Below are 13297 nucleotides of genomic sequence, written 5' to 3'. Positions count from 1 at the left end.
TAAACAACTCATTGCAAACCTTAGCTGACCAAATCCTATGGGCTGAACAGAGACATCCAGGCTCCCTACTCCTTGTCTTAGAAGATTTTAACAGTCAGGAACTGCCAACATACACTCAGCATGACAGCTGTCTAACTACAGGCAAGAATATTTTAGTTCACTACTAGGTAAAGGTAAAGGTTCCCACGCGTGCTAGTCGTTTCTGGCTATGGGGTGGTTATTAATATGTTGGAAGAAATTTTTTGTATTATCTTTGACTTTTGTAGCAAGCCTTAGTTCATTCTGAGCCTTTGCTTTCCTGACTTCATCTTTGCATGTTCTGGCTATCTGCTGATAATCAGCCTTAGTTATGTGTCCCTCATTCCATTTTCTGTGCTTATCCTTTTTGTCTTCCAGTTTGTCAGAGAGATCTTTGTGCAGCCATGATTATTTCTTCTTGATTTTCTTGGTTTTCTTTTTCAGTGGTATTGTGCTGGACTGGGCTTTTATGATTGCATTTTTCAGAGTTTCCCATGCTTCTTGAGTTGTTTTCCCCTTTAGGATTTTCATCCATGGAATCTTTTCTACGGTCTCTTTGAATTTGTTAAAATCACCTCTTTTAAAGTTTAAGGCACTGGTTGGATTATTTTCTATTGCTTGTGTTTGCATTATAGTGACATGGTCACTTTCACTCAAAGGTCTGGCAACTTCTACCCTTTACCACTTCTTCTCTATTAGTAAGAATTAGATCCAGTATAGCTTTACTTCTAGTTCCCTCCTCTATCTTTTGGATAATAAAGTTGTCAGCTACGTTGGTTAGGAATCTGTTTGATACTCACTCACTACAGATTTGGTCTCCCAGTTGATACCTGGATAGTTAAAGTCTCCCATTACTACTGTGGTAAGCTTCCTGCATACATTTGTATACTGGTTGGCAAAGAGTTCATCTATTTCTTCTGATAGGTGGGGTGGCCTGTAATATGCACTTATGGCAATGTCATTCCCCCCTCCTTTCATATTGACCCATATACATTCTGGAGGGATTTTATCTTTGCTTATGTGTATTTCTGAAGATATGTTGTGATCTCTCAAATGTAATGCAATTCCACCTTCTCTTTTTGTAGATCTGTTTCTTTTGAACAATTTGTATCCACCCATCATTACATTCCAGTCACAGATTTCATCCCACCAGGTTACTGTAATGGTGACTATGTCATACCTGCCCTCATGTAATATTGCTTCTACTTCACCCTGTTTGTTCCCCAAGCTTTGAGCATTTGTATATAAGCATTTAAGACTTTTATGCCTGTCCATGGGTATGATTCCTCCATCTCCTAATTGTTGTTGTTTGAGGGGTTTTTTCCTCAGTCCCTACCTCATTGTTTGATTTGTTCTCTTGGGATTTATGATTGGTTTTGTGTCCTAGAGATTCTAAAGATTGGTCACCCTCCCCCCTCAATTTTAGTTTAAAACTCTTCTGATGAGTTGGGCCAGGTGTGTAAGACCTTTATTTAAAAGAGCCCAAACACACTGCAGCAACTGGAACAGCAGATAATGGAGCACCTACAAAACAAAATGGATACCCATGCAACTTTATCAAAAAGTCCCTGACTACTCAACACAATATAACACAACCAACACAAACTCTAAAAAGAATTACACAGCCATATATCAAGAACATCTCAGAAACCACCAACAAACTACTACAACCACATGGAATCAGTGTGGCACACTAGCCAACGAAAGCTCTTCAAAACATCCTAAGCAAATCAAAAGATCCAGCAGCCCCAGAAGAAAATACATTACATACCCTGTAAGGACCGCAACAACTACTACGTAGGACAGGCAGAAGACTTGGCAGAACGCATCCATGAGCACCAACTGGCTGTCAGAAGACATGATGAAAACTCTTTAATTTCACAACACATGGATAGACTACTTAACCATAGTTTCAGTTGGGAAACTGTGACCACACTAGATCAAGCCAACTTCAATAATGCCAGGGAATTTCTAGACGCCTGGCCCTGTGACAAATTAGCCATCAATAGACACATGGACATAAATAATATCTATAGACTATACAAAAGAGATAATCAACCAGCTCAAAAGGGAACAAAAGGACTCCAGCACCTCTCTACCAGTAATCAGCACTTAGATCAGCATAGATTAACTCCAAGGTTAACTTCAGACCAACAATCAGGTAGTAAGCAATACCCCAATCAAGAACCTGCCAAAGAGCCATCAGTAAACAGCCCACCCAAAGAATCTCTAAGACCGCCCCTCACCCACACAGACCAGCAAAACACCAGAATATAAACTGACAGCAAACAGCACTCTTTAATAGCACTGATGATGTTACCTAGTTAGGGTAATGAAACGTTTTCAAGAAAACAAGCAAGCTCAAAGAGCACCAAGGACCCCTCATGCTTATCACTCTCTACCAAGAGTGGCTGTGGGCAACTCTGATCATCATATGATTCACCTTGTAACTGCTTATAGACAGAAATTTAAAATCATAAAACCTGTGGTTAAAACAGTGAGGTCCTGGACTGAGGCGGCAAGTTAAAGCTGCAGACTTGCCTTGATTGCATAGACTGGAGCATTTTTGAAGTTGCCTCAACAAACTTGAATGAACTCATTGATAATTTGACATCATATGTTAGTTTTTGTGAGGACATATGTGTGCCAAGTAAAAAAGCTTGTGCATATACAGTAAGAATAAATCTTGCTTCATAGCTAAGCTCAAGCAGCAAAGAGGAAGCCTACAGGAATGGAGGTAGAATGCTGCCCAATCAGGCCAGGAATGTATCAACAAAAGAGATCAGGGCAGCAAAGAAAAGTTACTTTGAAAAGCTGAGAATCAGCTTGATTTTAAATTCTAAATTTTAAATTTTTAATTGTGGGTTTTAAATTCTGTAATTTTTATGGGGTATAAGGTTATTTTAAATTTTTTGGCTAATTTTGAATCAGTTTTTTAAGGGTGGTTTTAATTAAGGTGTATGTTTTTGTTTGTATTTTATTTGCCTGTTCACCGCCCTGAGTCCTTCGGGAGAAGGGCGGTATACAAATTAAAATATTATTATTATTATTTATTATTATTAGCAAATGTGTGGAGAAGCCTGGAGAACATCATTGGCTACAGCAGACTGCCCTTCCTTATTGGAGAGAATCATCAACTGGCAGATGGCCTGAATGTGTTCCTACATTCAGAGGTTTGAGAGGAGATCACTGCCAAATATTGCTACCCTCCCCATCTCAAATACACCAATAATAGCCGACCACCACTCCTTCTAGGCCCCCCACCTCTGGTGATCCTGTGATGAACAACTGGCCCCATCTTTAATTATTGGAGATGTGTTATGCCCCTTCTTGCTTCAAATGCTCTACTGTCATCCCAGTTCCCAAGAAATCCTCCATCAGGGAGTTGGAATGACTACAGACCGATTGCTCTGACATCTGTAGTTATAAAAACCTTTTAAAGGTTAGTGCTGGCCCACCTGAAAATCATCTCAGATCTTCTGCTAAGCCCCTTGCAGTTTGCCTACTGCACAAGCAGATCAGCAGATGATGCTGTCAATATGGCACTGCACTACATCTTGCGACATCTTGAATCCCCAAGGACATATGCAAGGGTCCTTTTTGTAGACTTCAGGCATTCAGTCCCATCATTCCAGAAATTCTTGACTTTAAACTGACTCAGCTACCAGTAGCTGTGCCTGTCTACACTTGTAGGTGGATTATAAGCTTTCTGACAGATAAAAAACAGCAGGTGAAGTTAGGGAAAATCACATAGAGAATCTGTTCAATTAGCACAGGCGCCCCCAGGGCTGTGTAGTCTCTCTCCATTGCTCTTCTCTCTGTATACCAATGACTGCATCTCTAAGTGCTCATGCAACATGCCCACATCTATCAAAAGGTCTCCAGCATGGAGGTGGGTGTTGCTGTCCAAAAACCACAGTCAGAGACAAGACTTCTTTCTGCCAGCGGGGAAACACGAATAGCTACAAAGGAGATTGGTAGTTGAAGGTTTTGGAAGATGGACCATTCATATGACATCATTTGAATTTTAAATGTTAGCAACAAAAATAACAAAAATACAATTTGGATCAGGGCCCCCCAACTCAAAATGGTCACGTACTTCATGACAATACTACATTTCAGTTCAGGAAAGCTGATATGGTCAAGCTCTTCCTACCTCTCCACCTCCCCCACCCCCCCACAGCAAGATTCTCTCTCTGCCCCTTTGCCAAAGTTTATTGAGGCTCTCAGCCCTTGGGGGCTTTTCTTGCAGAACCCAATTTCTCTCTCAGGTTCCTGAGGTGGCACTTGCTCAGGGCTCCTGTTGGAGGAGGGTCTTCTATGAACTAATAACAGAGGAATGTCCAGCTAGTTGGATTGAACTTTCCTTTGGTTAGAAAATTGCCACCACTGGCAGTTTCAAAATTGCATGATGTTTGCCTTTCAAGTGATTGTTCTAAAACAGAAGGGATTTCACAGCTCTTCTCCCACATAAGAAAGTAGCTCAAGTACCTGCACAGATTTTAGATACTGAAATGAGCAGGATAATTGGGATCATACTCAAATTCCAACCTGGGAGAAAATATCAAATTAGGAAATTAGGAAACCTTCAGAGGTGTCCATAGGAGGGTTGTGGGGGGGAGCAAAGGATACAGAGAGTTGCGTTATAAACTTTGTCCCTTTTATGTGGATCATACACACACACACATTCTACCTTAATTAAATAAATAAATACATAAATTAGAACTTTTATGACTCTGCTGTGATTATTTTGATGAAAGCATCTACAGATACCTCTGGAGGCTATCTAAAACATGAATGACTTTCTGCATTTCTCATTAAATGTTAAGGAAAGTTCTTTGAAACAGAGTTCTTCCTTTCCAAGATATTTCCTTCCTTTTTGCCTGTTCCCAAACATTTACTATGTGCTAACACCTCACAAAATATTTTTACCCTATGTTCCTAAAAAGTAAATGTGGTTCTTCTGGAGTGAGAGGAATGCAAAGCTTAAGAGGAGGAGGAATAAACCACCCCCAAAAGAAGAAAGGTCGTCTCTGCACTGACTTCCTAAGGTTTTGCTGGCATCCCAGCACCCCCACTCCCCTGGGCTGCTGTACTTTGGATACTGTGGAGGACTAGGAGCTCATTTGACACGGCTCCCCTTTACCCTGCAGAGGGCTACCTCACAGAGGGCTAACCGGGAGCCAACTCAGTTTCTACAGAAACACTAGCAGCAAAGGAAACCATCAGATGGATTTTAGGCTTTTAAGACTGAAAAAGGGAAAAAAGACCAATGGAAAAATGTATGTGTGTGCGTGTGTGAATTAAGGGGGGGGAGACAGAATGAAATCTAATTGCTTCTCATTCCCTGCTTTTCCAAACACAATTTCACAATTGCTTAGCACATACCTGATAAACTGGCTAGGTAGCACTCCTGCTCTGACTCATCCAGTGTTCCTGCAGGCAGGACTCTCAGAAGTCCACAATTTGGAAGCAAGTCCCTCTGCTGAATTTGCAGGTTTGCCCACAGAAGTATATGCAGACCCAGAGCCCTATCAGATCATGCCCTGGCCTTTGTCTTCACTTGACTTGGACAATCCGATGGTTGGTTTATCCAGGTAGATCTGGAATAAGTTCCAGCTGAGCTCTTACTCTCTGTGGAGGAGCCCCCCCCACACACAATACCATCAAATCTGCTTGTGACTCCTAATTTGAGAACTCCTAAATTATGCAAAATTAAGCCAGCTCAACCCTTCCATTAAAATGCAGTCTGACATATAATTGCTACATTGTTTCAGTGAAAAGCTTTTCATTCAACTTTCAACTGTTATATTTGCTGTATAGATTAAACTATTATTATTAATAATAATAATAATAATATATTTGTTGCCCAACCCTAATTCCAAAGAAAAAATTAGGGGGGAAGGGATTTCCCAGCAAATTTATGCTATTAGGGGATTATAGCACCACAGAGCAGGGAGCTCCCCAATTAAGAATGAATAAAGAGAGTTGAATCATGAGAAAAAGTCGCAATTTCCTAGCTCAAACCCACTTTGGTTGATTTCTTCACTGCAAGGACGCCAAATGTCTAGTTTTTCCATCCAGTCTCATTTGTTTCTTCTCCATATAGCCAAAAAGACAGAGAGTTACCTGTTTTTTACCTTGGAGAAAGAGCGACTTCCATCTCACAAAGAAGAAGTTTGGGAATGACAGTATTCCTTGCTGTTCTTTCTCCTCTTATGCACAGAGATGTCCACAATACCAAAAAAGTAACATAAAACTGTTACTTAGGATTCACACATACATGGCATAAGGTTTTTGTGAGTTTAAAATTAAGCAGAGGGCAGACAATAGAGGAAGGATCAGAGAAAGAATAGCCATTGGTTTCAGTTACAGGAAGGTAGGACTTTGCTTCAGCAGTTATGGGGCATAAGATAGAGATAGCTTGTGAGTAGGTCTCAACAAGCCAGAGTTGGCAAGTAGCCTCTCCATCATGTAGGGCATGTTTCTGAAGAGTCCTTCTCCAGAGCACAACCACGGGCAGCAGGAAAGCCTACTGGTAGGTTAGCCCAAGAGGGAGCTCCATCCCACATGGAATGGAGGACCTCCTGTAGTAGACAACAGCATTGAACAGTCTTGACAGAAAGGATACCATTAACTTCAGGGAGGGGATGAAAGGTATGGTTGACACTGGGGCACTTTGTAAACTACCTCTTGTTTTTCTATGTGCTTTATCAACAAGGAAGAATGGCCTCTCCCACCACTCTTCTCTTGCAATTGGGAATTCAGGGAATGCTGTCCCCCCAAGCCAGATTGACCCCAAATCTCCAAACACTGTGAATTTATGCAATTTATTAATCTGTTTATTTTTATCCCACCTTTATCATTATAAAAACATCAAGGTGGCAAACATGCTTAATACTTCTCCCCCACCCTTCTCCTCCTACATTTCCCACAACTACTACCCTGCAGGGAGGGTCAGGCTGAAAGAGAGGGACCAGCTGGAAGCCACCTTTCATGCCTAAAGTGGGACTAGAACTCACTGTCTCCTATTTATGGAGATTCTCCGCCATCCAGGTCATGGTTGTCCCAAAGGCGGTTTTTCAAGAGGCAACTGGACTTTGTTTGTCCTTGAAGATGTTTTGTTTCCCATCCAAGAAGCTTCTTTGGTTCTGAGTGAATGGTGGAGAATGGAAGGATTTATATCCCTTGCAGCAAAACATCCTCAAGGAAAAACAAAGAAAGTCCAGTTGCCTCTTGAAAAAGCACCTTTGGGTCATAGTCCTCTGATTTCTAATCAGATGCCTTATATCTACATCAAACAGGGTCTACAAAATCCTTTTTTAGTGCCATCCAATTGAGTGACCACCAGCAGATCTTGTGGGAATAGATTCCACAAATTAATTCTGTGCAGGGTGAAATGTTCTATTTTTTCTAAATTTACTTCTAATCAACCTCATTGGTGGTCCTTGCCCTGGTGTTTGGAAAGAGGAAGAAAAACTCTGTCAATTTTTTCCAGGACATGGGAAATTTATATACTTTAGTCATGTCCAATGTTCTATCTTTTTGTTGTAGGAAAATTGTTAGAATCCCCCCAAAAATTGATTGTTCCTGTACTTGTTCCAGGTCTTTTCTATCCTTTTTTTTTTCAAACTTGGACACCAAAATTGTACATATTCCAGATGCAGACATACTATAAATTTGTCTAACAGCCTTATAGCCTTGGCAGCTTTGTTTTGAAACCCATTCTTAATTATCCCCAAAATGGAATTCACTTTTTCACAGATGTTACATGCAGACTTGACACTCATAATGAGCTAACTACAATGTGAGATATTTTTCCTGATTAGTTACAGATGCTTCAAATGTCTTCACTCTATACATGAAGGAATTGTTGCCCCAATATACATCACAAATAAAATACATCTGCCCTATAGCTGACCATCCCTCTGAAATATTATTCTGGAACTCCTCACAATGACTTTGGTTTTTAACCAGCCTGATTTCATCTGCAACTTTGGCCACCTCACCAGTTGCCCAAGTGGAGCCCATTTATGAACATTTGGAAAGCACCAGTCCCAAGACATTTTTTGTAGAATTTCCCACTCTGAGAAAACACAACTCTTAGCTATGACTGAATCTGAAAGGCCTCAGTTCAAATCCCCATGGACAAACTCAAAGGGAAATCTTTTAGAAAATCAATTGTCTTCCATTTCAATGACTCAGATTCAAATGGGAGCAAAACTAACCTGAATTGACAGATCCAAGATGAAGAGGTTCCACCAACTGATCCCCATGGTCATGCTCCTCCTTAGCAAACATGCACTAAGAAGCCTCCAGAGGCTTCCTGACGACCCGTGAATTTGGAGACTTGGGATGCCTTCTGGGAGGAATCCAACTGCTTTTGAAATTCATTATAAACCAGGAACATGAAAGATCCATCAAAAATTTGCGACTTCTTCAGTAACACTATCTAATCTAAATTCATAATTTGTCCACCTCGGTTATATCTAACCAGCTACACCAATAGCAATTCTATTTTGTAGAGAAGCATATAATTTCATCTTAAATGAATCACAACAGGGGTTTCCCAAACCTGCTACCATGCGGCATGACACTGGGCTATATACACAAAGGGTTTTGCATTTGCACATCAATTTACATGTGCTTTGAATGTTCCATGAAAACTCAGTCTGTAGACAAAAGATGGATTGCACTGCAGATCATACACTGCATTTTAATTTAATACCAATATGTTCTCTGTACACAACAGCCTCAAAAAGTTTTGAAGCATGCTCTACAAGTCTGCAGGAGCTGTTCTAGGACTTTGTGCCTCAAAAGGAGGCAACTGTATCTTTAAAATTATTTTCTCCTTTGAGCATTTGAACTGAAGCAAAGGCAGAGGAGGAAGAAACAAATCACTGTTGTTCTAATGATGCATTTAGCTGCCACAAAATTGCAATCTAGAGAGCAGATCTGGTAACAGAATGAAGTATTTGTAGCCTTAGAATTACAATTCAATTTTAGCTCCCCAAATGCTAAATACAGCATTATTTTTGAGCGAGTAGGGTTTTTAAACATTGTTATATTGTACATAAAGTCACCATTCACATCTGTTGGAAAGTCATGTAATTTTTGTGATCTGTCTCTTTGTTCCTCTTTAACGCAGCAGCTCTCGGAGCCTTTGTGCGTTCATCTCTCGCCCGTCCCGGCAAAAAAAGACACCACCACCCCACACACACCTCAGCACCACCCTGGGCTCCTCTCGTCGTCGTCGTCGTCCTCCTCCTCCTCCTCCTCTGCAGACAAAGCTCTGCCGAGACGGAATGTAGATGGATGGCATGGCAAAGACCAGTTGTGCCCTGGATTTTCCCCTTGCCTAAACGGTCCCAGATCACTCAACCAGACAAAGACGCTTCTTCTCTCTTTCAAAAGGAAGCACTAGGCTCCACTGTATCCTTCCCATAAACAAGAAAGTACATGAGGCAAATTAAAACATCAAAGGCCAGACAATTCCTTTCCAATATTAAAGCTGTGTAGTTTTAACAAAAGAAAGGCCAGCCACACTGATAGGAACCCGCTCTCCGTTTGGCCAATGCCAGGATTCTGAATTCAGCTCCAGAAAGTTACAAGTCCTTTGTGGCCGATCGCTTCCAGAGGAAGGCCCCACTCCGTCGCCGCAACAGCCCCGGACAGACCCCCGACACAAAGGAGGAGGCAGGGTCACCTCTGCGCTCGGAATCCCCCGCTCTGGGTCTTCACGCAAAGCCAACGTTGCCAGAGAAACCCAAAGCCGCCCATTTGGCAGGCTCTGGTCCCGAGCTTTGCTCCCTCCGGCGGAGGGCAGCCGGGCGAGCGAGGCTTTGGGCGGCGGCAAGAACTCGCTCCCCGCACCGGCCCTCCCAGAGCAGCTCCGGGGACACAAAGGAGGCGGGCGGACGGACGGACGGACATCTTGGAAAGCTGCAGGCGGGGGAAGGGCGCCGAAGGAAGCACTTACGGTTGCCGAAGCCGCCTGGCGGAAAGCGCGCCCGGGGAGGCGGGCATGGAGGAGCGGCGAAGGCAAGGCGCTCCGGCCCGGGCGAGGGACGCTCGCCGAGGAGGCAGCCCTGGTCTAGGGACTCAGCCGACACAGACCCCCCCTTCCCCTCTCCGAACAGCTGTGGGGGCCATGATGCCTCCCGCACATTGCACGTACATCGCCAGGATGGCTGCGGTACTGCACGGAATCGGAGCGGGCTGGCCTGCTGCAGGAGGCAGGAAGACGGTCTTCCCCCCTGGAAGGGGAGGGAGCCACACCCCGGTAGGCTCCGAGGAGGAAGGCCTGCACCTCTCTGCGCCTCCGCCTGCGGAACATGGCCCGAGCCCGGCGCTCCCCAAAGTCCAGCGCCGCAGGTGCCTTCAGGAGCCCCTCGGATGACCCCTCGGCCACAGCGGCGGCCATCTGTGGCGCCAGCTCTGGGAGCCATCGGGCAGGGCTCCTTGGCTTGCTCTCGAGCCCCCGACCAGGGTGAGCCAATTTCAGCCTCCGCCACCGCTTCCCACTTTTGACCTTCTCTTTCTGATCCAACTTGGAAGCCCTCGAATTGTGGAATTGCTCCACCCAGACATCTTCCCAGTCAAGCCTCCAATCACATTCCCAGGACTGAGAAGTAAGTCGTGGCTCTCAGGTCTCCAGAATCCGTGGCTCCTGGAAAGAAGCCAAGCAAGGTCTAAGGCGGCAGAAGTATTTGTTCTTCAGGCAAGAGAAAGATCCTTTTCCAAAGTTTTTATGGCAGGGATGTGTCAAACTTACCCATCCAACAACTGCGTGTTACTAGACACACATTTCAAAACTCTAGTTGACTGCTACAAAATGAAGCCACCTTTCACCATTTGATAGATGAAAATAAGGTGTCACATCTCAATTATTTGTGGCACAGAAGATATACACATTTTGGTTAGTAGTATCACACCCATATCTGAGAGGGCTTTATTTGGCAATGCTGACTAATGCCGGGCCACTCAATGAGCAACATTTATACCGATCTGGGATTCACACCCTATAGTACTCATATTCCCAAATGGGTCATTGGAATCATTTCTGCAGCTGTGCTGGCCAACACCAGGCCCCACTGCAGCTCAGGGAGTGTCAGTGCTGAAGCTGTGGGGCTCTCTCATCTCCCACCCTATCTTGCAATGCTCTCCAGGCTGGCAAGAGAGGGAAGAAACCCTAGAAGCACTGGCCTATGGACCCCTGCATGTGCTTGACCCCGTGAAATATTTAGAGCTGGTCTAAAGACATTGGAGTGGCAGCTACAAGATCAGATGCATTGGATGTCTATTGCCATAATTCCCAGTCACTGACAGAAAAAACACTGCTCTTTGATCGCCATATCAATAACAACCGCCTCAAAATTAAAATGGCAGGCAGAATGCCCATTTATGTGCCCTTGAGAAATGCCCAGATATTTGTCTTTGGAGGTTTGGGGTTGAAGCAGGAGGGCAGTTCACTATAAGCAAGCATTAACAAACATTCCCAAAGTAAAAAAACAGGAAATTAAGATGGAACAGCTGGGAAAGCACTAGCAGGAAGCATCATCCCTGCTAGATAATTAGCAAGTACAAGTCCATGAAAAAAAATCAGAAAAATTGTCAGTGCTAACAAAAGCCTACTGACATTCATCATGACTTCGAGCAGCCAGTTCCATCCAAATTTTCAAGTGGAGAAAATAAAAAAGCCTCACTGGAGTCAAGTACATGGGCTTGGAATCATGCTATTGGATCCCAGGAGCAATGCTGGAAGACACATTGCTGTGGTTCTTTCCCTTTCTGGTTAAAACTCTGAATTCTGCAAAACTCCCAAACTCTGCAGGGGGAGCTCAAAGAAGTTCCTGATGTGCCCAGCTGACAACTTGGTCACCCTAAAGGTGGAAGTAGGAACTCGACTAGAGGGACAGCTGTGCTGGACTTAATTCTTACTAATAGGGACAAAACGGTTGAGAGAGTAGAAGTTATAGGAGTTTTGGAGGAGAGTGACTATGTTATATTTAATTCATTGTAGGTTAAGGTAAATGGACCAAGATTATTTTTTTAGACTTTAAGAGTGCTGTCTTCAACAAGCTAAGAGAGAGGATTCCATGGATGGAAAATAGTTCAACATGCTTGGAACCCTGAAAAAGGAGATAATGAAGGCCCAAGCACAAACAACACCATAGAGAAAGGGGAAAAAAACCTACATGGGACCAGCATGGTTGCACAAAGAGCTCTCTGATAAATTGTGGGATGATATCAAATATAAAAAATGGAAAGCATTCTACATAACTAAAACAGAATACTAGCAAATAGCCTGAATCTCAACGAGAGGAGAGTCAGGAAAACTAAACTGAGGAACCAATGTCCACTAATGGATTATTGTAATGCTCTCTACATGGGGCTCCCCTTGAGGTGCATCCGGAGGCTTCAGTTAGTCCAGAATGCCGCTGCGCGGGTGATAGAGGGAGCTCCACGTAGCTCCCATGTAACACCACTCCTGCGCAGACTGCACTGGCTGCCTGTGGTCTTTCGGGTGCACTTCAAGGTTCTGGTTACTACCTTTAAAGCGCTCCATGGCTTAGGGCCTGGGTACTTACGGGACCGCCTACTGTTACCTCATGCCTCCCACCGACCCGTACGCTCACACAGAGAGGGACTTCTCAGGGTGCCGTCCCTGCCAAACAATGTCGGCTAGCGGCCCCCAGGGGAAGATCCTTCTCTGTGGGGGCTCCTACCCTCTGGAACGAACTTCCCCCTGGTTTACGCCAAATACCTGACCTTCGGACCTTCCACCGCGAATTGAAAACACATTTATTCGCGCGGGGCTGGCTTAAATTTTGTTGGTTTTAACTTTATATTATGAATTTTAATGGGTTTTTAGAATTTTAAATGTTTTAAAGTCTTAGGCCAATTGTGTAATAAGTTTTTTAATTCTTGTTTTAATTGTATACTGTATTGTTTGTTTTCATTTTAGCTGTACACCGCCCTGAGTCCTTCGGGAGAAGGGCGGTATAGAAATTGAAATAATAATAATAATAATAATAATAATAATAATAATAATAATAATAATAATAATAATAATAATAATAATAATAATGGTAGCAGATGGCAAGAAGGTGACAAGCAGCAGGAAGAAATCAGAACTGCTTAATTCCTTCTTTACAACTGTTTATAAGCAAAGGAAAGAAATAGCCCAACCTATCAAAAGAGCACCAAGGGAGATAAAACAGGTATACAAGTCAAAATAGGCAAGGAATTAATGCCAAGCCACTCTGGGATGAGAAGA

General features: G+C 43.3%; 1 protein-coding gene across 8 annotated transcripts in view; it reads right to left on the bottom strand.

The window, feature by feature from the left end:
• The window catches only part of TET3 (tet methylcytosine dioxygenase 3), an 83608-nt gene that overhangs the window by 51116 nt on the left and 19195 nt on the right, over nt 1-13297 (bottom strand). For 3 of the 8 annotated variants that reach the window (XR_009156511.1, XR_009156512.1, XM_058194809.1), the window contains exon 1: nt 10196-11633. The exons of 2 other annotated variants lie outside the window; for them this stretch is intronic. Coding sequence is in view for 2 of the 6 variants with exons in the window: in XM_058194809.1 (XP_058050792.1) it covers nt 10196-10441 (246 nt within the window). In the remaining 4 variants the exon portion in view is untranslated. 3 more of the 8 variants (XM_058194812.1, XM_058194814.1, XM_058194810.1) reach the window with 3 other exon arrangements.

The sequence above is a fragment of the Ahaetulla prasina genome, chromosome 9 (assembly GCF_028640845.1).
Source record: "Ahaetulla prasina isolate Xishuangbanna chromosome 9, ASM2864084v1, whole genome shotgun sequence".
NCBI classification, from domain to species: domain Eukaryota; kingdom Metazoa; phylum Chordata; class Lepidosauria; order Squamata; family Colubridae; genus Ahaetulla; species Ahaetulla prasina.
Note: the sequence above shows the minus strand (reverse complement) of the source record. Positions and strands in the feature narration are given on the sequence as shown.